The sequence below is a fragment of the Myotis brandtii genome, unplaced genomic scaffold, assembly GCF_000412655.1.
Source record: "Myotis brandtii unplaced genomic scaffold, ASM41265v1 scaffold185, whole genome shotgun sequence".
NCBI classification, from domain to species: Eukaryota; Metazoa; Chordata; class Mammalia; order Chiroptera; family Vespertilionidae; genus Myotis; species Myotis brandtii.
Window position 1 is genome coordinate 6,994,114 of NW_005356870.1, and position 24,265 is coordinate 7,018,378.

The 24,265-nt window shown below is 36.1% G+C and overlaps 1 protein-coding gene across 1 annotated transcript in view; it reads right to left on the reverse strand.

Moving 5' to 3' along the window:
* Positions 1-219: 219 nt before the first annotated feature.
* The window catches only part of SGCZ (sarcoglycan, zeta), a 141,483-nt gene continuing 117,437 nt past the window's right edge, over positions 220-24,265 (reverse strand). Inside the window, exons 5-7 of the mRNA XM_014537932.1 lie at positions 18,250-18,322; positions 4,895-5,018; positions 220-894 (exon numbers count right to left, since the gene is read on the reverse strand). Coding sequence (XP_014393418.1) covers positions 703-894; positions 4,895-5,018; positions 18,250-18,322 — 389 coding nt within the window. The 3' untranslated portion in view covers positions 220-702. The remainder of the gene's footprint in view (positions 895-4,894; positions 5,019-18,249; positions 18,323-24,265) is intronic.

Below are 24,265 nucleotides of genomic sequence, written 5' to 3' on the forward strand. Positions count from 1 at the left end.
GCAGGGTGGCATATGGTTAATTCTGTAAATATATTGCTGAGTGCTTTCAAAATTAGCTAATGTACAAAATTCTTGACATAGTAGACAACGAGTAACAACACATTGAATTTAAAGAAACAAAACTCAGGGTGGGATTCTGTCTTATTTTGTTTTGTTTTGTTAAAAACCATGTATTGAATTTAATTTTTAGTAAAGCAAGCATTACATAATGCTTTAAAATTTTAAAATTCTCGGGGCGGGGGAAGTGTACATCTAAAAAGATGAATGGAAAATTGTGCTTTCAGACTGTCGTGTTAGTTTTCTCACAGGGTTAACCATTTCATCTTGCCACTGGACATAGGGAATTTCATCTAGGTAATGGACATATGTGCAGTTCATATCCAGGTCCTGCAAAAATCTAAAACTGTGTGCTTCACTTCATGTAGCAAAGGCACCTATGTTATTCTCCCTTTGAGCCAAAGTTATGATCCAGTTTTCCTGCTGAAGACGAGCTTCCGCTGTCCTGCCACGCACCCCCTCTGTGCTGAGCGGGACAGTAACTCACACGAGAAGGTGGAGGCGAATCCCTGCTGACGCCGGGAGAAGTTGCTCCGTGGACCATTTGAAGCAGCTCTGGACTGATCACAAGGGAAACCGAGCAGAACCGTGAAGCAGACAGACAGGAACAAAAGGCTATTCTGGTGTGAGGAGGAATCAGTCACTTCAGCTCCACAAGCAGATGCTGCTGCTGAACTGACAGGTGGAACCCACTCCTGCCGGAGAAAGGTAGAGTTTGCCGTTGGGGCAGGCGCACAGTTCGTACACTGTCTGTCGAGGGTTGGGAGAGCTGGGTGCAGACGAGAAAGAGCCGGTGGGCAGATTTCCCAGCCGAATGGTGTCCGCATTCAAAAATATCTACGGGGGAAAACTGCATTTTAATTCATTTTCGCATTCTCCAGTCCTCGGAGCTTTATCATGTGGCCTAGTGAGAAAGACTACACAACAAACACTCCTATTGGCTTAGCTGCCATGCTTTGTTGAGCAAATTACATTCCCAAGGCACAGCCCCAATGCTCTACAGCTATCTTCTCCTCTGAGACAGGGTGCATTGTGATGGCAAGTCATTCTTAAGTTTTAAAAATAGTATAGGGGCAAGCTCTGGAATGGTGGGGTTTGGGTCTGCATATTTGGAGGTGAGATCTCTGAAGACCTGTTAGGGCTGGTGTTTTGCCCAAGGAAACTTGAGACTTAGATGATAAACAGTGGAACATGGAAAGCTAAAGAACATGTGGATAAGGAGGTCATGTGGGGTCGATCAAATGACTATAAGATATTGTGAATGGTTCACTTATGAATAAACACAGAAATACTTGTCACTGGTTAGCCCCGGTGATTTGCAGAGCCTTGCTGACCCCGTGCTGCTACACTGGCTTTTATAGTTGGGAGCTCATTGTCTTTCCACTGGTGTAGCCTGAGGGAATGAATGCAGAGAGTCGCTGCTTTTATACAGGAAGGGCAAGCAGGTGGCAGCCTTGGAAAGCAAGCACAGATGTAGAGACCTCATCAGTGGCCTTAGCCTTGAACCTTATGGTGTGTGGCTGGCCCACTTCAGCTTTATAGCACTACCCTCCAGCTCTCCTATCCACTTAGGGGCTGCTCAGGACAATATTTAGCTCCATGACAATACTTAATTCCATAAACTTCTGATATCCAAACTGTATCCTCACCCACATAAGGGAGGCATATTTGATTAATAGATAAATTAAAATGAAGAGGGCCTTCAAAAAGAGAAAATTATATTTTATTGGCTTAGATAGAAAATAAGTCAAGAGGTAAAAGGGACAATATATATTGATTCTTTCAACCCAAGATGGCTCAGCTTCTCCAGGCTCCCGCAGCATGGATGTGCTTGCTCATGGGCTTGCTCGTATCTCTTTCTGTCTGCTGGTAATACTGTTCACTTTCCAACTTCTCAAATTGATATTTCTAGTCTATATTGTCCTATAAACCATGTAATCCATTTGTTTGGAAACTCTTTCTGGTACTCAAAATTACACCCCTGAGGTTTTAACTCATGGGCCATTGTGTTCTCTCCACTAAGAATTCATTTATCCCATCCTTCCCTGTTGAAATCAGACCTATTGCTGTAGGAAAAATCTTTATCAGTTTGCAAAATAAAAATTGTTTTCTCCTTCCTCTGTGATCTTGCAACATGTAACTACATCATTGCTTTGCATATACTATTATAACATGTCCAGCGTCCTTACAGCTATGATTCACATGGTCCTCAGAGCTGAATTTGAAATTCCTTGTAACACTGTGAGAAATAGCTGCATCTTATACAGTGCTGATTTTGAGTGTAATTTCATTTTACACACATTGTCCATTATTTTGGTAACCTCAATGCTATGCCTGTTCTGATTTTAACTAGTTCAAAAACTATCTAAAGATAGATTTGACATATTTCTATATTGTTTAATAAATGATCAGTTTACCTTTCTGTGGCAAAGTCAATGAAGCAAAGAGAAAGATTTTTATATCATTTCACATTTCTTTGTAGGAAAATTACATGTTATTTATTCTACTATAAAGTGCTGTGCCTTTCTACATCTTTGTTTTATTAATATAAAAATGACCACAGCTGAATACCTCTGGATATGATTTATTTATAGCATTTTACTCAATTCACAATTAAATGCCAACCTGTAATTGACCCAAGGAATTTGCTGATATTTTGAATAAAAGAATATCAGTAAAGTAGTGCATAAGTAAGAAAAGAACAAAGATTAATAACCACCAATATTTCTTATGGGATGATTCACTATGAATAATTTGAATGAATTATTAGCATGATAAAAGCAACTCTTTAAAAGGGATGTGAGATATTTAGAAAGTTTTCTGTCTTGCTGTGGAAGACAAAGTATTGTAGTCTGTAATAGAAGTGGAAAGAACCCTAGAAGGTAATATGGATATATTTTTTAAATATCATAAAGCATATTTCTAGATCACATAAGTTGTAATAAGATGCTAATGTGGTTCTGACAATGACTTTGTTTATAAAAATGAAACAAAATATATAATTAAAATGTATCTTGAATCAACAACTGAGATAATGGCATAAAAGTAAAAAAAAAAAAAGAATGTCTCCCTTTGATTCTATTAATTTATGCTCTCATCTTTACATCTGAAGAGGTAAAATGCTCCAGAACAGCTCTTAAATTAGCCTTCCATTCTTTTTCTTCTCAATTTAAACTTCCTAAGCTCATAATACAAAATAAATAAGCACACAAAGGAAGAAAATACTAAGGGAATTGATTGGCATAAACAGCTATACAACAGATTTAGCCCTTCAAGGGCTTTGGGAGTCACAGTAGAAATATACAGAATAGAATATGTATTATGTAGAAGGCTTTGAAATAATTAAGGTAGAATTAAAAACAAACAAGAACACAAAAGAGAAACTACAAAAATGTCCATGCAGATTTGAAAAAACAACAGATGAGAATCCTAGAAATGAACAACATAATTAGTAAAATTAAAAGCTCAATGTAGGGATTAAGTATGCGATAAGATACCGAAGAGGAACCTGGGCCTGCAGATCTGAATAAATAAACAGAGTGAGGCACAAGGAGGCAAAGAAATAGAAAGCAGGAAGGAGAGGCTTAGGGATCTGAGGGCAAAACAATGCAAAGCCTTAGCATTTCTTCAGAGTTCCAGAAAAAGTCCACAGAGACAATGAGGAGAGGTACTATGTGAAGACATCTGCTGAGTCATTTGCCAGAATTGACAAAAATGCGACTCTGCAGACACAACAATCACATGCTTAGAGCAATAAGGTAAAGGGAATAGAGTGCAAGAGTGGAAGACCGAAGACAAAAGGTTCTTTAGAGCAGACAGTGAAAAAACAGATGGTTTTTAAAAGAATGACAATAGACTTAAAGGAGATTCTTAGGGGAAATAAAGTGAACAGAAAAGACTATTAAAGAGTATCTCCTAACCCAGGAAATAACAATACGGTTAAATAGTAAAATAAATTTTCGTTTTGTTTTCCTTTAAAAAATATATAGGTACTATTTTTTTAAAATATATATTTTTTCATTGATTTGAGAGAGGAAGAGAGAGAGAGAGAGGGATAGAAACATCAATGATAAGAGGGAATCATTGATCGCTGCCTCCTGCACGCCCCCTACCAGGGATCAGCCAGCAACCTGGGCCTCTCCCCTGACCAGGAATTGATGACTTCCTGATTCATAGGTCCATGCTCAATCACAGAGACATGCCAGCCGAACTAGGCATTAATTTTATAGAAACAAACATTCAAGGAACTTTTTGCGAAAATGTTTTCAAGACCAAAATATAACTTAAAAAAAGATTAATTTATTCTTGATAGTATCTTGACATTTAGTATGTGTATCTGCCAATTTTGAAACTACAGGAACTCAGATGCCCCATTCATTCTTGACATATGAATATCTTTCAATATAAAATAGAGCTTTGACTTAAGAAAATAACATTAGGTTTACCAAATTTCATATTCAAGAAGGGGTATTAATATGGTCATCATTGCTATCTTAAGAAGCAGCTCTCTATATCAGTAATGGCGAACCTATGATACGCGTGTCAGAGGTGACATGCAAACTCATTTTTTTGGTTGATTTTTCTTTGTTAAACGGCATTTAAATATATAAAATAAATATCAAAAATATAAGTCTTTGTTTTACTATGGTTGCAAATATCAAAAAATTTCTATATGTGACACGGCACCAGAGTTAAGTTAGGATTTTTCAAAATGCTAACACGCTGAGCTCAAAAGGTTCGCTATCACTGCTCTATGTCTCAGCTGGAACCATATGCATACACTTTGAGAGGAAGGACTCTCACCAGTAAAGAGCCACCTGCTACCCTGGGAACTCACCTCGCCCTCTGTAGACTGCAAGTGGAGCTCCTTCCTGCAGGTGGCCTTGAAGTCTCCTGCAGCAGCTCGCACCTGGACCCCTCGAGGAGCCTCCATTATCAAGGACCTGGTTGGTGATTCAAGCCTAAGGGAAAAACATAGGAATCCTTAAGAGTAAAAATAAAAAATTATTATGATGGACTAAAAGATAACATTAGTCAACTAAAAACAAACAACTAGGTAGGAATAAATAAAAATATTTGCCATTAAAAAAAAAGCCATTTGCCTGAAAGATATTTTTCCATCCCTTCACTTTCAGTCTGTGTGAGTCCCTTCTAATGAGGTGGGTCTCTTGTAGACAGCAGATGTATGGGTCATGTTTTTTTATCCATTCAGCCACTCGATGTCTTTTGGTTGGAGCATTTAGTCCGTTTACATTTAAAGTTATTATTGAAAGGTACTTGTTTGTAGCCATTTCTTTTTTTGTGTGTGTGGCTGTTTTCTTTCTGAGCTTGTTATTTCTTCTTTTTACACCAGTCCCTTTAGCATTTCTTGCATGGCTGGCTTGGTGGTGATAAACTCCCTTAGCCTTTTTTTGTCTGTGAAGCTTCTTATTTCCCCTTCAATTTTGAATGAAAGCCTTGCTGGATAGAGTATTCTTGGATTCAGTCCTTTGCTTTGCATCACTTTGTAAATTTCCGTCCATTCTTTTCTGGCCTGATGTGTTTCTGTTGAGAAATCATTTGATAATCTAATGGGAGATCCCTTGTATGTAACTTTCCGTCTCTCTCTTGCAGCCTGTAAGATTCTCTCTTTGTCCTGAACATTTGCCATGGTAATTATGATGTGTCTTGGTGTGGGTCTTTTCGGATTCACCTTGTTTGGGACTCTCTGGGCTTGTGTGACTTTTTTCTTCCCCACCTCAGGGAAGTTTTCTGATATTATTTCTTCGAATAGGTTTTCTAATCCATGTTCATCTTTCTGTTGTTCTGGCACCCCTATTATTCGTATGTTGTTTCGTTTCATGTTGTCCCAAAGCTCCCTTAGGCTCTCCTCCTGTCTTTTAATTTTTTTCTCCAATTGCAGTACAGTTTGGGTGTGTTTTGCTTCCTTGTCTTCTAATTCACTAATTCGGTCCTCCGCTTCTCCTAGTCTACTGTTGATACTTTCAATGGAGTTTTTTATGGCAGCTATATCACTCTTCATTTCTTCTTGGGCCTTACTTAAGTTGTTGATTTTTTCATCTGTTTCTTCTAGCTTCTTGCATATGGTATTGATTTTTTCCTCCGACCGGTGCATGTACTCTAAGACCCTTATTCTGAATTCTTTTTCCGTCATGTTGCATGCCTCTGTCTCACTTAGCTGCTTTTCTGGCGAGTCCTCCTTTTCTTTCATTTGGGGGTTTCTTTGTCTACCCATGTTTGATCTCACTGACATATCTAGATGTTGAGTCGTTCAGTGGCTGCTCCCTGGGTGGCAGTGGTTCCTCGGGGTGTGGTTGCTCCTTGGGCGGTTGTGGTAGCAGTGGCTCCTCCGTTGATAGCAGGGCCTCTGGTGGGTGCTGTTCACAGCTGTGGTGGCTCTTCTGGCAGGTGGAGGGAGGCTTCACACACAGTAACTGTTCCCCAGACAGAGCGTGTGGAGATCAGGAGGCCGCTGTTGCTTGAATCTGCTGCGTTGATTTAAAGGCACAAAATACAACACAACAAGGCACAACGTACCAGGCACTGAACACGAATGTATTTACGATATCAATAACCCCAAATAAAGGTGGCCACCCGAGCTAAGAGAGTTAGGAGATAAGGAAGAAAGAAGAGAAAAAGGTAGAAGACAAAAAAGAAAGAAAGAAAAAAGAAAAAAAAAGGAGTGCAAAAATAAAATTGGAAAAAGGGAGGGAAAAAAAAGAAGAGGAAAAAAAGAAAAAAAAAGTAAGAGAGAAAAGAGAGTGAAGTATAAGAGGGGAAGAGACTATTTATATGAGGAGAAAACTCCTAAAGAACCGCCACTAATACCAACAATTTACAGCAGCAGATTCCTGGAGATGAATACAAACTACAAACAACCAATAATAACAAGCGACGCAAGGGAAAACAGAAGCACAGAAATAACCGGGGGGCGGGGGGAGAAAAATAAAAAGAATAAGCAGACTAACCTCACAAACGATCCTAAAAAAACCCCCAATATACTCGTCAATCGAGCAAACAACAATAAACAATAGAGAGAGAAAAGAAGAAGAAGAAGAAAAAAATTTGGATAGTGAAGGAAGATAAGGGAAAGGTGTATAAGGATTTAGAGCAGGGGATTGGACATAGGGTATATAAGTAGGGTGAAATTTTGACAGGGGGTAAAAAGAATAGGGAAAATCAAAAAAGAGGACACATATGTAATACCCTTTGTAATACTTTAAGCAATAAAAAAAAAAGCCAAATGACATTTATAATGATTTTTGATTGCCTTATTTATTTTTTGGCTTTTAATGAAATTATTTCTTGGCATCAATTATTTACTCTCATTTGTAAACTGATTTACTTCATTTCTTATGTTGTTTCCCTTCATAATACACATGAAAGTAGGTCATAAGTTTACTTGATAAATCTTTTATACATTTTCAATATTAATGATGGAGTTTTAATAAAGACATTTCTACAAACTGAGCATATACATATCCCTCAATAAAGAGTCCCTATTTTGTGGAGATGAGAGAGCTTTAATGAAAATCATGAATATTGTAAACTGCCAAGCACACAGAGTAAACATTTGTAAACTTGAACATTTTCAAAATACTTTTTACACTTTAAAGAAATTAATCAAAATGAAGAAATAAGACATTTCCTCCATCAACTGACTTCTGCTGGTCGAGAAAAATGTCCACAGAATAAATGGCATTAGTCTGAGGAAGGAAAATTAAGTAAGGGATGATATATAAGTACATACATTTTGAGATTGTAGTAATTCAAGATTGACTACCTATATTTTGAGAAAAGAAGTGTTTAAGATAGTTTTGTCTGCAAAAGAAAGGTAGCTGGAAGGCAGTTTCAAAATTATCTTCAACTATAAAACTAGAGAAAAGAGCCAAAGAAGGCAGAATACAGAAAATATAATACAGTCGTAAAAAGCACTAGTGTGAGAAGACACTGTACCCCTGAATTGGGCTTTGGATAAGTGCTCTGCTCTGGGCTGCAATGACCTGTGTTCCCTTGACCACAGGAATTCAGGACAAGAGTCCCCTCAGGCTCACATGCACCATCACTCAGAACAGCTAGTTTACAGCGAGGCCATAGATCCAGAGCTATTTTGTAGAGAGAACCACAGTAAACAGTTTGATCAGCTCTCTCTTTCTCAGTAGTGAAGTTGAAAGTGATATTGAGGGACTCCTATATCACTAATAGCACTTAGACAAAAGTGATTTGGGCATGTTCAAATGACGTTTCTTCTTTTTTTCCACTCAGAAACAAACTTTGAAACTTTCATCCCTATGGGCCTCTTGAACATCTTCATAAAATCCCTGACAGAGCCCGGCCAGTGTGGCTCAGTGGTTGAGAGTCCACACAGGATCCAAGAGGTCAAAGTCTGATTCTAGTCAGGGCACATGCCCTGATTGTGGGCTTGATCCCCAGTAGGGACTGTGCAGGAGGCAGTTAATAGATGATGTTTCTCTCTCATGGATGTGTCTATCTCTCTATCCCTCTCCCATCCTCTCTTTCTAAAAAGCAATTAAAAACATAGTTAAAGCCTGTGCTTAAAAAAAAAAAAAATCCCTGGCAGGAGTGAGGAGTGATAGTGATGTCAGGTTCTGACTAAGATACTTTAAACAAATATCTGTCTGTTGTCTTTTTTTAAAAAAAAACAAATCACACATTTTACAGAATATTTGTAAACTTGACAAGGAAAATCACTTGTCATTTTTTATTCACAATTCTTTTACTTTGACACATTATTTAATTTCAAAATCTGAATGTCAAAATGTGTATTTTAAATTAATTTTCGCAGATACACCTCCAAATCTATATCACCTTAAACAGTATATCTGTGGCCCCTACTATTTCCATTGGTTAATTATTTATAATATAAAATGTTATTCTTTTTTAATATCTCAAGAAAAATGATTTTAAATATGATGTTGCATGCAATAAGCACAAATTATTCAAGAAAAATGATCTTACATATAATAATATTATATGCAATAAACATTAATATTTCAAGAATAAAAGGATTTTAAGTATAATAATATTACCAAAACTGTACTAACATAGTACGATATCACGAAGGATGTAGGAAACATTAAAAATTCATCAACTATTTCTTTCTGGCTCCTTCAGAGGGGAACAATGAACTCCCTATGTGTCTACAAAAAGAACATAGTTCTTTAAATTTGTTCCATTCCCAAAGCTTATTAGTCATCAAAGCAGAGACATAATTCCCCAAAAACAAAAATAAAAACCAGACATGATCTCAAGGTAGACTATCATGGAAAGCCCACTAGCATGAGAAAATAGCACATGGTAATATTTATAGGGCATTTTCAGGCCAAGAAAAAACAAAGTTTGCCACTTTTAGATAAATTATGCTAACTGTTAATTCTAAGAATTAAAACTAAAAAATACACAAGATATTAACAGGGGAAGAAAATGAGTAATTCAGTAAATGGTATCATGTAGCCACCTAAAATAAATGGGGACCAATCTTACCCTATACACCAAAATTAATTACAGATGGATCAAAATTTAAATGTAAAAAATTACATATGCAATTGTCAAAACCTCAAGAAAGCCCTGGCCACTGTGGCTCAGTTGGCTGGAGCATTGTCCCATACACCGAAAAGGTTGTAGGTTCAATTCCCAGTCAGGGCACATACCTAAGTCACAGGTTTGATCCCCAGACCTGGTTAATATGGGAGGCAACGAATTAATGTTTCTTTCTCTCTTCCTCCCCCTCTCTAAAATGCATGTTGTTGGGTGAGGATTAAAACAAAACAAAACAAAAACTGTCCATTCAGATTGACTCAGTTGAGCATCACCCTCTGCACCAAAAGGTTGCTGATTTGATTCCTGGTCAGGGCACATACCTGGGTTGAAGGTTCAGTGCCCAGTTGAGGTAAATGAAGAGGGCACCCATAGATGTTTCCCTCTCTACTTGGGTGAGAACTTAAATAATAAGTATTTAAATCAGAAAAAAAATAAAACGCAAAAACCGTAAAGACAAAACTCAACAGTTCCCAAAATTATAACAGAAAAAAGGCAGAAAATCCAAAAGAAGTAATAAACATAAAAAATTGTTTTAAGAAAATATTGAACTTTAGCCTAGCCAGTGTTGCTCAATGGCTGAGCATCAACCTATGAACTAGAAGATGATTGTTCGATTCCTAGTCAGAGCACAGGCCCGGGTTGTGGGCTGGATCCAGTACGATCAAATGACTCTCTCTCATCATTGATGTTTCTATCTTTCTCCCTCTACCTTCCTTTCTAAAATCAATAAAAGGTGTGTTTTTTTAAAGATAGCAACACTTCTGGAGGTTCACCAAACTAAATTCACAAGCAAACTCATTGATTAAAAAAGAGATTACAAAAATTTTAAATAACGCTTTTAAAAAGAAAGCTTGGTGAAGATTACATCGACAACTGATTCAGACAAATGTCAATGCTACAATTACTGAAAGTTTTCTGGATTAGAAACAAATTACATGGTCTCAAATTATCCCACTAATTACTGATTAGTGGAGTCCCTCCGCCTGGCCTCTGTTATTCCTTCTTCGCCAACTCCGTCCACACCTTTGGGAATCCCTGGACCTGCTGGGGCTGGACCCAAACAATTTCTTCAAACACCTTCTCTATTCCTTTCTCCCTTTCTGCTTCTTCTGGCACACCTACTCTTCTAATATTGTTACGCTTCACATCATCCCACAGCTCCCTTAAGCTGTCCTCCTGTTTTTTAATTGTTTTTTTTTTCTTTTTGGTTCTCTAATTGAGTGAAAAAAACTCAACTCTGTCTTCTAATTCACTGATTCAATCCTCAGCTTCCCCTAATCTATTGTGTATTCCTTCCAATGTGTTCTTTATTTGTGTTATGTCATTCTTTATATCAGACTGTTCTTTTTTCATAGTTACTATAACTTTTTTCATACTGTTGAGCATTTTTAACATCATTACTCTGAACTCTGTTTCAGATAAATTTCTTATCTCAGCTTCATTTATCTCTTCTTCTGGAGAATTTGCTAGTTCTTCCATTTGGGGGTTGTTTCTTTGTTTCCTCATTTTGGTTGTCTGTTTGGGTTTGTGACTATGTATTCCGTAGATCCTCTACACCTCTCAATCTCTAGTGCAGGACAGTGTTAAAGGCTGCTTTTGACTAATTGGATCAGGCAAAGACTCAAAGCCTCCAGAGACCACCTCTGCCTACAGACTGCTAGGATTCCAACTTGAATTGTCCCAAGGCAATCATCATCAGGTGTGGAGAGTTGTTATTTTTTTCCAACAGGATGGGGCAGTTGTTTCTGCCTAGAGGCTAATTGTTACTTTTAAGCTCTTAAGTGGCCTCAGGGCAAGGTTATTTCCAATAGGGTTGTCTATCTTCCCCCTAGGTAAGGCAGATGTCTATATGGGAAAGATGTCCTCCACTGCATGAGGGAATGACTCAACCCAGGAAATTTGGGGTGTCTGCCTTCTGAGCTCTATCCCCCAAGTCCCCAGTCCAGGGTTCTGCTCTCACAGCTCCTGTCCACTTCACCCTCCCTCTGCCAGAGCACAAGGTGGGTGGCTCCACAGGGAATATTTGTGCTTTGGCCCTGTAAGAGGGTGCCCAAACTTTCATCTGCCACTCCATGGCAGACAGTACCCCACTGCTTTTCACAGCTAGATGTTACCTCAGTTTGGTGCTCTCTGCTGGGAAGCCTAGCTTCGGGATTAGATCCCAAAGTTCTCAGTGGCACCTCCCCCCACCCCCCACCCCCAGGTGAGATATCTCTTCAGGACTTCAGTTGCTGTCTGTGGGTGCCCAGTCAGCCCTTTCCTACTTCCACCACTCTATGCAGTCTCCACCTTCGGTCCTTGGGTATCAGAGTTCTCCCCTGTGAGTTTTCCATTGATTATTCAGGAAGCCTTTCCGTATTTCAGTTGTAATTCCAGCTTGTTCCTGGGAGCATGTCCATGCAGCATCCTCCTACTCTGCTGCCATTTATTTCTAAAATGTTATTCTTTAAGTTTGGATATTATTGAACCATTTAAACAGAAGTCAGATAAAAACTTAATAAAAGTGGATTAAAGTTCTAAAACAGATTATGAATCTGACATTCATGGAAATTCAATTCAGTTATCTTATAAAGTGGGAGGAAAAACACAGTTTCTTTATCAAATAATTGATAAGATTTAGTTTGTTTCTGAGGATAAGGGGTTAGAGTTATTACTCATATGTTTAACAGTAAAATGTCCATATTAAATGTGTACATTTTTTGTAGCATTTTTTTTACTATGTCTGACATTTGGGATTAGAGGATTAAAATATATTAAAGATTTCAGGGCTCTTCATTTATTCCATTTTAGTATTTACTAATTATTTAATCAGAATTTTTTTCATTATATTCAGGTATCCTTTGCCACTGTAGCCATAGAATAAGATGCTGGGAAAGAGGTGTGGTCTCAGATCTTATAGGATTATCTACCTTTTACACAAAATTTGTGAAATATTGTGCTATGGAAACATAAGTAGGAAATTGTTAATTGATTTTAATCTTGTCATCAACTGTATTAAGGTGTAATAAATAATGTTATTGGCATGTAGCGACACCTTTAAACTATATAATTCATGTTGCTAGATTATCATATTAATATAAATGCTATATTATTTAATGCCTGTATTTTATAATTATTTCAGGGAGAGGGATGTATAAAATGGACATTTGATATTCTTTACTTGAAAATTTAAGAATTGGAGATATTCCTGGATAAAAATAAACTCATACATATATCATATCATGAAACTTCCAATATTTCACAAAGTAATGAAAACATGTAATAAAAATCCAGCAAGAATCTCAATAGAATCTCTTGAAAGTTAAAACATTATGTCAAAATAATTGGGGGAGAAAAGTATGTTAGACAATTACCAGATTTTAAAAATAAAATAAAGTGGAAGATTTTTTTAAAAATTAGAACTTAATCTAAAATTATTTTTATTAAAATGATATTGGAATTAGAAATAGAAATTGGATCATTAGAACACAATCTAAAATAGAAAGTATGAGAAGTATCTGACAAATGTGCAATCATTTTGTGTTGGAAAATACTAGGTTATTTAATGAATGTTAATAAGTGGTGCTTAATAAACTGACTAACAATACTGAAGAAAATAACATTGGATCCTTAACACACTCTGCAGGAATAACTTCCTGTTTCATCTACTCAAAATATAAAAAGTAATAAAGAAATCACAGACTATAAAATTCAACAGAAACTTAGAAGAAAATTCATAACCTAATTTTCCATTTTTTGCATTCAAAGAAAAAAATTATAAAAGTGTTCATTTTAAAAGTATTAAATTCACAGCAATGAATTTCTGACTATTTTTGCCCAAAGATTATATAGCAGAGAAGCATTACTGTTGAACTCTAGTCTGCTTGTTTTTCCAAGTGATTCTGGTTTTCATGGTTTTTACATAGCAAAGATGCAACAAGATTTTGCATTGAAGGTTGTGCAATTCTCAGACTAAAAATGAAAAGCCTCGGTCTTAGAAGAAATCTCAACATTCAGAGGCAAGAATTCAGAATTCTTTTAAAGTAAATCCCAGGATGCAATTACTAAGTAGAAACTTAAGTAGAACTTAAACATCATATGTCTTGTTTTTGCTAAATATTTAACAAAGTGCCAAAGAAACAGTAGGCACTCATGAATTATTTGAGGTTTCAATGATGAATTGAACCGAAAAGTGTTTTAAGAAAAAAAATTAATGCCAACTGTGACTTGAATATATAAGAAATTTTACTGTCTTATCATTTCAGGCTACAATGAGCTTTCTTCAGATGCAAATCACATTCTTTTTGTTTACTCCATTTTTTCTTGTTTTCTGCTCACTAGCACATGCCATTGTGGTTTCTTCTTTCACATTATCTCAAAGAAATTTCTAGATCAATTGTCTTTGTTTCCCCATGTTTGCAAGCTAAAAGAAGCTTCTCATAACGTTCATTTGTTACTAACACTAGATAAATGTATAAATGCATACATAGAATGAAAGAATAAAAGGAAGGAAGGAAGAAAGAGGGAGGGAAGAAGAGAGGGGAAGGATGGGGAGGAGAGGAGAAAAATACTACTTTCTTCTTTTTTTCTCTAATTAGTAGAACAATACCAGCAAAGTATTTTACTCCTTTATTGACAAAATATCTCAGAGAAAAATACTCATCTACTTAATAAACGGTGGCTTTTCCTTGAACTTAAAAATGATGTATATTAGAACAACGGGTTTCCAGAGAGTAATTTTAAATTATATTCATGCAAGAATAGAAACGATGAAAAGATGCCAATTACATCATTAAATATTAAACTCATTTACTGATTCCAAGTCAAGATTCTTGTCTTAGTTTTGGAGCAGTTAATGGAACTTGGATTCAAACAATCTTTGGGCAGTGGGCATTACATAATGGATTTCATCGCTTCTCACCATAGAGTGCAGAAACCCTACTGAACTGTAATATTTTACTTATAAATTAACTTAAAAATATAAAAGGAAGAACATTCATACATGAGTTATCCCAGGCAAATATGGCATTATGTCCTTATTCACCATTCAGCATGTTTTGTTTTTAGCTTTTTAAAACACAGGCTCTATTGAAAAACAATTTCACCTGAAATAAAAAAAAAAGTCAAAGAAAACCAACATGTGTAGGTTTAAAATGAACATGGAAACTTAGCACAGAACTCGGCACATATTAAGCATTCATCAAACATCTGTTGAATAAATAAATTATATAACTATACTATATTTCTACACTAAAATATTACCTGTACTCTATAATAAATGTTTTGGGATATTCCTTTCTAAAGCCTTTTATTTTTGACAAAAGCAAAAGCAATGTGTCTACTTACTCCCCAAATTACCATTTTAATTACCTGCCCAACCATCCCACCTTGTTGCTTAAAATTAGGTGTCAACTAGGAGTGCTTCTATTGCCCTGAAAGGAAAATTGTCAGCAAAACTTGTAAAGATCTCAGACACTCTAATTTTAATCTCCAGTACACACATAAATAATTGAATAACCCCATCACTACTGTGCTTTGCTTATGTTTCAGTTGTGGAATTTAGATCAGTAACACTCATCTTGAGGGTTGCCAATCTGCTCTTAGCAGCAGCAGATAAGCCTAGCTTAAGTCAATCTTTAAATCACTGATGAATAATTAGAAAATTAAAAACTAGGTACACTATATACTAATATAATTTCATCCACATTTCCCCTTACGAATTTTGAGACACACCAGCAAGGTAATTAAAATAGCAGTTGGTTCTTATTCCTCTTTGGGCAATATACTTTTCCTAACAACAAAGCATAAAAATGGGTACATCATTACTAAAATATTAGAAGTAAAAAATGTTTCTTTTAGAACTTAGTACTTTTAAATTTTTTATTGAATGAATCATTAAACTCTGATATTTATATTTAAACAGTTCAAAAGCAACTGAAATTAGTGTTTGTTAAAATTTCTTTTAGAACTTAGTACTTTTAAAATTTTTATGGAATGAATCATTAAATCTGATATTTATATTAAAACAGTTCAAAAGCAACTGAAATTAGTGTTTGTTAAATATGCCTTAGCAATAGGATAACAAATGCTGCCACATTTCTTATATACATGCATTTAGTAGTCCTCAGTATTCAGTTTTGCTAAATTTCAGTAATTCAAGTGAACAAATACTTATCAGACACTATAATGTGTGAGATACAGTGCTGGGTGCTACAGAACTAAAGGTAATAAGCAAAGAAGATGCAGATCTGTTCTAAGGGAGCCTGCAACCTCGTTAGGTGGAGAGGGATAACATTAATAATTACACAAAAATGTTAAATTCCTGAGAAAAGCGTCATAAATCAAGACTATAACACACTATGAGACACTACACATAGTCTTCAATCCTTCTAAGTCTTTGGGGGTTTGGCCTAGCGTAAATAATTATCATGGCTATTTTATAAACAAACTAGAGGCCTGATGCACGAAATTCGTGCAAGGGTAGGCTCTTGCAGCCCCAGTGGCTGCTTTGGCCCTCGCAGCCCCGGCTTCGTCCAGAAGGTTGTCCAAATGGTTGTTCCACTGTTTGGCCGTTTGGTTGATTTGCATATTACGCTTTCATTATTATAGATACCTTCATCACAGCAAGAGGGCACGTTCTGTTATTGTTAAGTAGCTTCTTTCAATCTGGGTTGCTCTACTAGTGAGAAACTGAGTTCTTCAGGAAATTTTATCATAGAACTATAAACGTCTGAAAATTTTACACTTTTGAAAGCATGTCTATTTTGGCATTAACATTTTTCTACTTTATTTTTCTATTTTCACTTGAGCAGTTTTCCCCACTCATCAAAATGGGAAGGGCTAAAGCTGATATTTATGAAATAACATTTTTTCTTACTATTTTTATAGCGTTTTCAAGACAAAGTCTCTCAGGTAGATACTTTGATTCAGCTTTAAATATGATTGTAATATTTGATTTATTTTTAAAATATCAATATTGTCCTTTTCAAATTAATTAATTGGGTTGACAGTGGTTAATAGGTTCATATAAATTTCAAGTCTACATTTCTATGATACATGATCTGTATATTACATTGTATGCCCACTACCCAAGTCAAATCATCTTCCCTCACCATATATTTGACCCCCTTTACCCTTTACTAAACCCTCCACCTTCCCTCTAAAAACCACCATAGTGCTATCTGTGTCTATGAGTTTCAGTTTTATATCCCACTCTAGAGGCCTGGTGCACCAGTGGGGTCCCTCAGACTAGCCTGTGGGATCAGGCTGAAATCTGCTCTCCAGTATCCCCCAAGGGGTCCCGGATTGTGAGAGAGTGCGGGCTAGGCCAAGGGACCCCTCTGGTGCATGACTGGGGCCGGGGAGGGATGTGGGAGGCTGGCCAGCCAGGGAGGGACTGTGGGAGGGCTCCAGGGCATGTCTGACCCATTTTGCTCAGTCCCAATCAGCCAGACCCCAGCAGCAAGCTAACCTACTGATCAGAGTATCTGACCACTGGTGGTAAGTGCACGTCATAGCGACTGGTCGACCAGTCTAATGTCTGCCCCCCTGGTGGTCAGTCCACGTCATAGCAAGTGGTTAGCATATCATTAGCATATTGCGCTTTGATTGGTTGAACAGCCAACCAGATGATTGGACACTTAGCATATTAGGCTTTTATTATATAGGATATCAGTAAAATCATATGGTTCTTAGCTTTTCCTGACTTACTTATTTTGCTTAGCATGATATTCTCAAGGTCCATCTATATTGTCCCAAATGGCAATATTTCATGTTGATATTTTATAAAAATACCCTAGCAAATGCATTTTAGAATGTAATTTGCTCATCCAAAATTAATTATGTAAAGTATTTTTTTAAACAACATATAGTATTGTATTAGTATAAGGTATGTAATATGATATATTATGTGTATATAGTATAAAATGGTCACCACAATAAATTGACTAAAATGTATTTTATTCCTAAAGCTTAACTCACTTTTTGAATTGAGAACATCCATGGATCCGTTACTGGTTTTTACTATTTTAACTTTAATCAACAGTTGCCATGATTCCCCCGGGAGAATTTCCGATAATACTGTCATCTCACAATCTTCTCGGTAGGGAGAGCTTTTACATGTAACTGTGACTCTTAAAAACAGGAAGCAGCTTATTCCACTGGAAATATTGGATTGATGAGTCCATCATAGGGCAATTAAGTTCTGCCTTTCCCTGATTACTGTCCATATTTGTTTCTGTTATTTCCTTTACGTAACACTCCCTGACCTTTAATAGATTTCTCCTAATCTCTGCTTCCCTATTCTTTAAGCCTATGCACCATATATTTCATTGTCTATGACAGATTTTCCAGCAAGTCTATGATTCTCAGTCCTCCTCCTAACTACGCTAAAATTGCCTTTTCCTTTATTTTTCCAAACTCCTAATATACATTCATTGTATGCTTATTTGGAAACAATATACAGATGGTTATTTTTTAGAATAAAAGACATATTTTCTTGTCCTTCATTCAATACTTGACTATCTACCATGTAGCAGCAAATGTCAATTCGTCATACAGATATGTAGCATATTTTCTGTTTTAGTTCTTTATATATTGAGGATGATCAACAATGGTGAAAACAATGATACAGGTGTAAGAGCCAGGACTTACCTGAGGTCTTGGGAAGGTTCTGCTCTGATGTGAGGTGTCTCGACTGAGTGCCCGAATACTGCTCCTTCAGTGCCTACGGGCAACATGAATCCCATGTCAATACAAGCAAGTGGACAGATACACTGTTTTTAAGTTCTATTTTTATGGATCAAATATGCATCCAAACATGAGACAACAGGAAATAGGAACACAGAAATGAAGAGAAACATTGGAAAAAGAGTTCAAGGTAGCGCAGGGATGGAGGACAAAGCTAAATGTCCCTGTGTTGACCACTTTTAAGATGATCTTATTTATTAAAGTTCAGACTGAGTTAGAATTATTACCTTTTACCAAAGAACAAAGACCCATCTTCTTCGCTCCTTCAGTGCCTACGGGCAACATGAATCCCATGTCAATACAAGCAAGTGGACAGATACACTGTTTTTAAGTTCTATTTTTATGGATCAAATATGCTTCCAAACATGGGACAACAGGAAATAGGAACACAGAAATGAAGAGAAAAATTGGAAAAAGAGTTCAAGGTAGCTCAGGGATGGAGGACAAAGCTAAATGTCCCTGTGTTGACCACTTTTAAGATGATCTTATTTATTAAAGTTCAGACTGAGTTAGAATTATTACCTTTTACCAAAGAACAAAGACCCATCTTCTTCTCCTCTTTTATTTCCCAGGTAAGTGAATTTGAGGGAAAAATAAGTCATAATGAAACCAAAATGTGGGGTTTGAGTCTGAGTTCATTGTTTCCCAAAATCGAATGAAGTTGAGGGATTCCAGGACCAGGCCAGTGGCCAGAGCTTCCTTTCTGTTATAGTCAGGAGTATTTTAATATCCAAACTAATTAAAGTCTATTAGTCCATGTGTTGAGGTCCACATGGCCATAAATCACTTGTGCACAGGAATGTGCTCCCCCACCAGAATTCATTGAGCAGAAGCGTGCCTTTTAATTTAGGGGGTGGAGACAGCCTTGCTAGCTCCTCATTGGTCTTTTCAAAGAATTTTGCCTTAGCAACATCCTTGGGATTGGTTTATATGCCTTACTACCTTGTGATTGGTTATCTGCAAGTTGTCTGTCTTAGCAACATTCATACATCCATGCCTCTCTGTGCACCCTTTCTTCTCCACCCAGTTGGGGTGCCTTAGTAACTCTGCCTCTTTGGGTTCCCAGTTTCACTTCCTCCTCCCATGGTCCCACTCTTATCTATCTAACTTTCTTTTGTCTCAACAATATACAGTTATGTCTTTTTATAAACAGTAGAACATGAATGAAAATGGGAAGAGCTCCAGTATAGTACATTATTCAATATTTAAAGGCATAGGACTTATTGGGCCTTGAGCATTTCTCCTACATAGAGTTCCCACCTTTGATGAGAATGATCATCAAACTGCAAAGTACTGGCACCTTCCTTTGACCTCGCTGGAAGCAGGGCTCTATCTAAGACCAGGAATTGCTTGAATTAGTTTTATGAGAGTTGACTTCTTATGGGGGGTCATAGTTATCTGAAGAGGTCTTGAACTCTAACAATTGAAGCTTTCATTTATTGACTCCATTTGATTTTCCAGGTTCTCAGAGCTTTTCCACAATTTAACTGAGCAAAATAGAATGGTTTTCCTTTTCAAAAATTAAATGCAGGACACATTTTTAAAAGATGCTGCTGAAAAAAAAAACTCTCTCTTTTTTTTTCTTTTGTAATTTCACATAAATGTTTTATATTATTTCTTGCAGAATAAAGGTTATCTTCTTTTGGTTTAATAATCTTTAAATATCTTGGTGTAAGAATGCTATGCCTGCTCCATCAATGGCATCAACACTAGCTTAATAATGCAATGCCATTGAAAAATACAAATTTTAAACCTACAAAATGAAGCTGCTTCTGCTTATTGTGAGGAACAATATAAATGTATTGACTCAACAACCGAAGAAGAAGCTGCCACTAGGAAATTACACCTAATGTTAAGATGCCTTGAGTATAAGTAGTTATATAAGAAAATATACTAAAATCACCGATGACTCCTCCACATAGAACAGCTATGCAGACCTTGATCTCGAATCACAAAAGGGGAAGATAGATTTTTTTCAAAGACTACACTATGGTTTCATCTATATTATAGTTCTAAGGGTAAATGTGTAAGAGTCTGCTGTAATAGATTTCTAAGATTATAGGTTTTTATTTATGAGCTAAAAATATATTGGCATTTTTGACTTCTTACTGGCTTTCAGTGTACTTCACCCCCACACCCCCCCCCAAAAAAAAGAGGCTCTGTAGGGTGTACACTGTTATAGGGCAACTATTATAAAAATGATTTCTTTAAGGAGTTTGCTCTTTTGATATTTAGTAAGATATTTATTTCTGTGAGTGAAAAATTCTTACAGATGGGTCTTTGAAAATAAAGTGAAAATTTTAGATAAAACTTTAATTTTGTGATTGTGGTGGGGGGTGGCATTTGAAACAACATTCCAATGTATAAATTTGCATATCTCAAGGGGAGGCTCCTTTGGCATTTAAAAAATAAAATACAACTTCCAAAAGGACGCATGTGTAAAGTTCAAATGTTATAAACTTCCAAGATGAGATAGCAGAAATATAACTAAAGAACAGTAGCCATATTGCTTTTCAAATACAGAATGACACATGTAGTAATTTAGCACAGAATATATCAGTGAAAGGGAGAGTAGAATGCTATCCAAAGTGTAACTTACCAAGGAAGATTAAAAACTGATAGAGGTCTCAATTCCAAGTATCAATATAGAACATTATTAATGATTTAAAAAATAATTCTTGAGGAAATAAATGTATAATCATACCACCTACAGGGCTAAATTGAAAAGTGAATAAAATGAAAAATAATTAGCTAAGTTCAGGCCTCCAGATAATGAGAAAATTACTCTCATCTTTTTCAATTTTGTCCCAGAAGGAGCTAAAGGGACCCAAATTAATAAGCAACAATGATAATCTTACAAGGAAATCAGTGAAGTAGAATAAAAGCCATCTGAGCCAGGCACACAACAAACTCAAAAGTAAAAAGGTATATATCCCATGGATTGCAAAATGTTTGACTATTAATAGGACACAGACTTAGCAATGAAAAATATAGGCCACCCAATTAAATTTTAGGTAAACTTTAAATCATTTTTAGAATAAATACACAATATTTGAAGAGAGCATACTTATACTGAAATAATTTGTTGCTTAAATGAAATTCAAAATTAACTGAATCATTAGTCAACATTCCTTTGTACAAAGAGTACAGATCTGACTTATTCTCACTTTAGAAAAAGAAAGAATGTGCAATGAATCCCACATTGTAAGCTATAGAAACCATGGAAAACAAAGGAAGAAAGAAAAAAGGGACAAAAAAGAAAATAGTATAGACATTTACTATTATGTATTTACACTTATTGACTAATTAAACATTAGATGCTAAAGGATATTTCAGATACCTTAAAGTGAAAGTGATGTTATGAGACTTAGGGAAAATATAGACTTTTAGCTATTGTAATAGTCAGGAAAAATGAGCCCAGCAAACTTCAGGGTCAAAAAGTCCTGGATCTCACTCATATGATAATTTTTGGTTTCAAAATAAAAGAATAAGGATGGCATAGAATGTTTTGCTAGAAAGGAGAAAGAGTATATTCAGAATGTGCTTCTATTTTATATTTAAAGACAGTTTAAGGCATAAGCTAGGATGTTACAAGTGCTCAACATAAAATATCACTCCACAAAAAATGAAAAAAATCATTAAAATTAAATGTACACATCCCTCCTTATGTGGCTATGTATACTGTAAATGCTATCCTCTAAGCTACTCATTATGAACCTGTTGGCATCCATATATCCTTAGGGAAGTCATTTGCCTCAAAACATTTGATATTCCCAGGTTCTTCCTTAACTTTATAGCAACTGAAAAGAAGAAAGTTCTGTGAAATGCAGCATATCTCCAGCCATCAGCTTCATGAATTCTACTGTAGTATATTTCAGACACAATTTTATGATATTGGCCTTGTGTGGGAGACTTAAGATCAGTAATACACATACTAGTAGAAGCTAAGCAAGGATACCACTATGCTATTAAATATTAGTTTTACATAAATTATCTCATTTTTTCTCACAGAACTTTATAACATAAGTAGATAATAAATTGTGAACACCTGAATAATGAGAAAGATCTTGTCAGAGAAATAAAATACCTCATTGACGAGGCTAGAATCCGGGCCTTCAGGTTTTCTTATGTGTACACTGCTCACTTTGACATGAGCAGGCGTATGAAGCAACCCTAGCTTCTTCATTCCTACCTAAGTGACCTTGAGAAGTTATTTAATATCTCCAAACATCCATTTCCTCAGACAAAAATTAAAATAGTAATGCCAACCTACAGTTTAAGCTAGATTGTTCTTAAATAGGATGCAAATGTACCCTGGTTCATTGTAAGGATTCAGTATTTCTTAATTCCCCCCGTTATAAAAGTCAGCCACAGAAGATCTACACATTGTGTGTGCAGAGGTAATGGCCCAATGTGGGTCACTCCATTCCCAAAATGTCATAGCCTCATGCTGAATTTTGAAATCTGAAATTTAGACACTGTAAAGAGATTCTTAAATGTCAAATAGAAAATGCATTTTATTAAACAAAATGTTATTCAGTAAATTGAGGAATCCCCCAATGCAGCTGCTCAGGCGTTAGGTAAGATCAGTCAATGCTCAAATAAGCTCTGAGCACTCAGTGAGGCTTCTTCTAAATGAAATGCTGTATTTGGCACAATCTCACTTCTAATTGAACTCTATCCTAATGTTGAAAATATTGAGAAAATGGGCTCTGACTTTTCTGTGTGTTAAACTGATTTGTTCTCTGTGCAGGAGATAATAGAAATGCATCATATCAATAACTGAAGTAGGTGAAACAGTCCTGAACTCTACCAAGGTTTTACTTTCCTTTTAAAAATGAAAGCAAGAGTTAAGGGAAGGGTTGAACAGGATACCTTGTTCTATTAAATATTAAAGCTAATATTTAATAGCATAGTGGTATCCTTGCTTGGCTTCTACTAGTATGTGTATAACTGATCCTTGAACTCTTTCTCTTTTCAATATGAAATCTTAGTCATTGGTTGAATTGGTAAAAATTCCAACATAGCAATTAGCTCTAAGAACTTAAGGGGATAAATTTGAGTAAGTATTAGGCACACTACCTCCCAGATTCAATCTATAAGATTGTTAGAAGACTTTAAATAATCAAAATTCAATTAACCTTAGATAGCATTTTAAATTCCCACCCTGGAATAGGGCTGAGTCCGGAGCAAATACATCTAGATCAAAGGAGCAAAAAATATTTCTATTTATTCATTCTCTTCAAGTTTGATCCTGTATTATTGAATGCATACAAATTCTTTGGTACATTAAATTGAAAGCCCCTTTATAAATTATAAATCTTTTTTATTATTCTTTTTGATATCAGGGGCCTTTTTCACTCTGTAGTTGTATTTCCTAGCATTTTGCCTGGCATAATATAGACATTCATTAATATGTCTATCTGATGTTGCTGAGTAAGTGACTGTTTTCATTGTGTGGGAGTCAGATGAAGAACATAGTGGTAGAATGCTGCCTAGGAAGGGAGCCGTCTTCAGCCTTCACTAGGGCCTCATATATGCTGTCACAAAGGGCTCAAAAGGAGAGGTGAAGGCCTGGCACAGAATGCTTGCTATTCTGGAGTGCTAGAATGAAGAAGAAAAAAGAGACAAGCCATGATGGCAGGGGACTAAAGAAACCAAGAAAGACTGGGGTACCTTTCTCTATGGGAAAGAAAACTAGAGAGGAGTAGAAGTGACCCTGCCAGCATAGTTCAGTGGTTGAACCTTGACCTATGAACCAGGTGGTCATAGTTCAATTCCTGGTCAGGACACAGTTCAATTGCTGGCTAGATCCCCACTAGGGGGCATGCAGAAGGCAGCTGAGCAATAATTCTCTCTCTTCATTGATGCTTCTCTCTCTCCCTCTCCTTTCCTCTCTGAAATCAGCAAAATAATAATA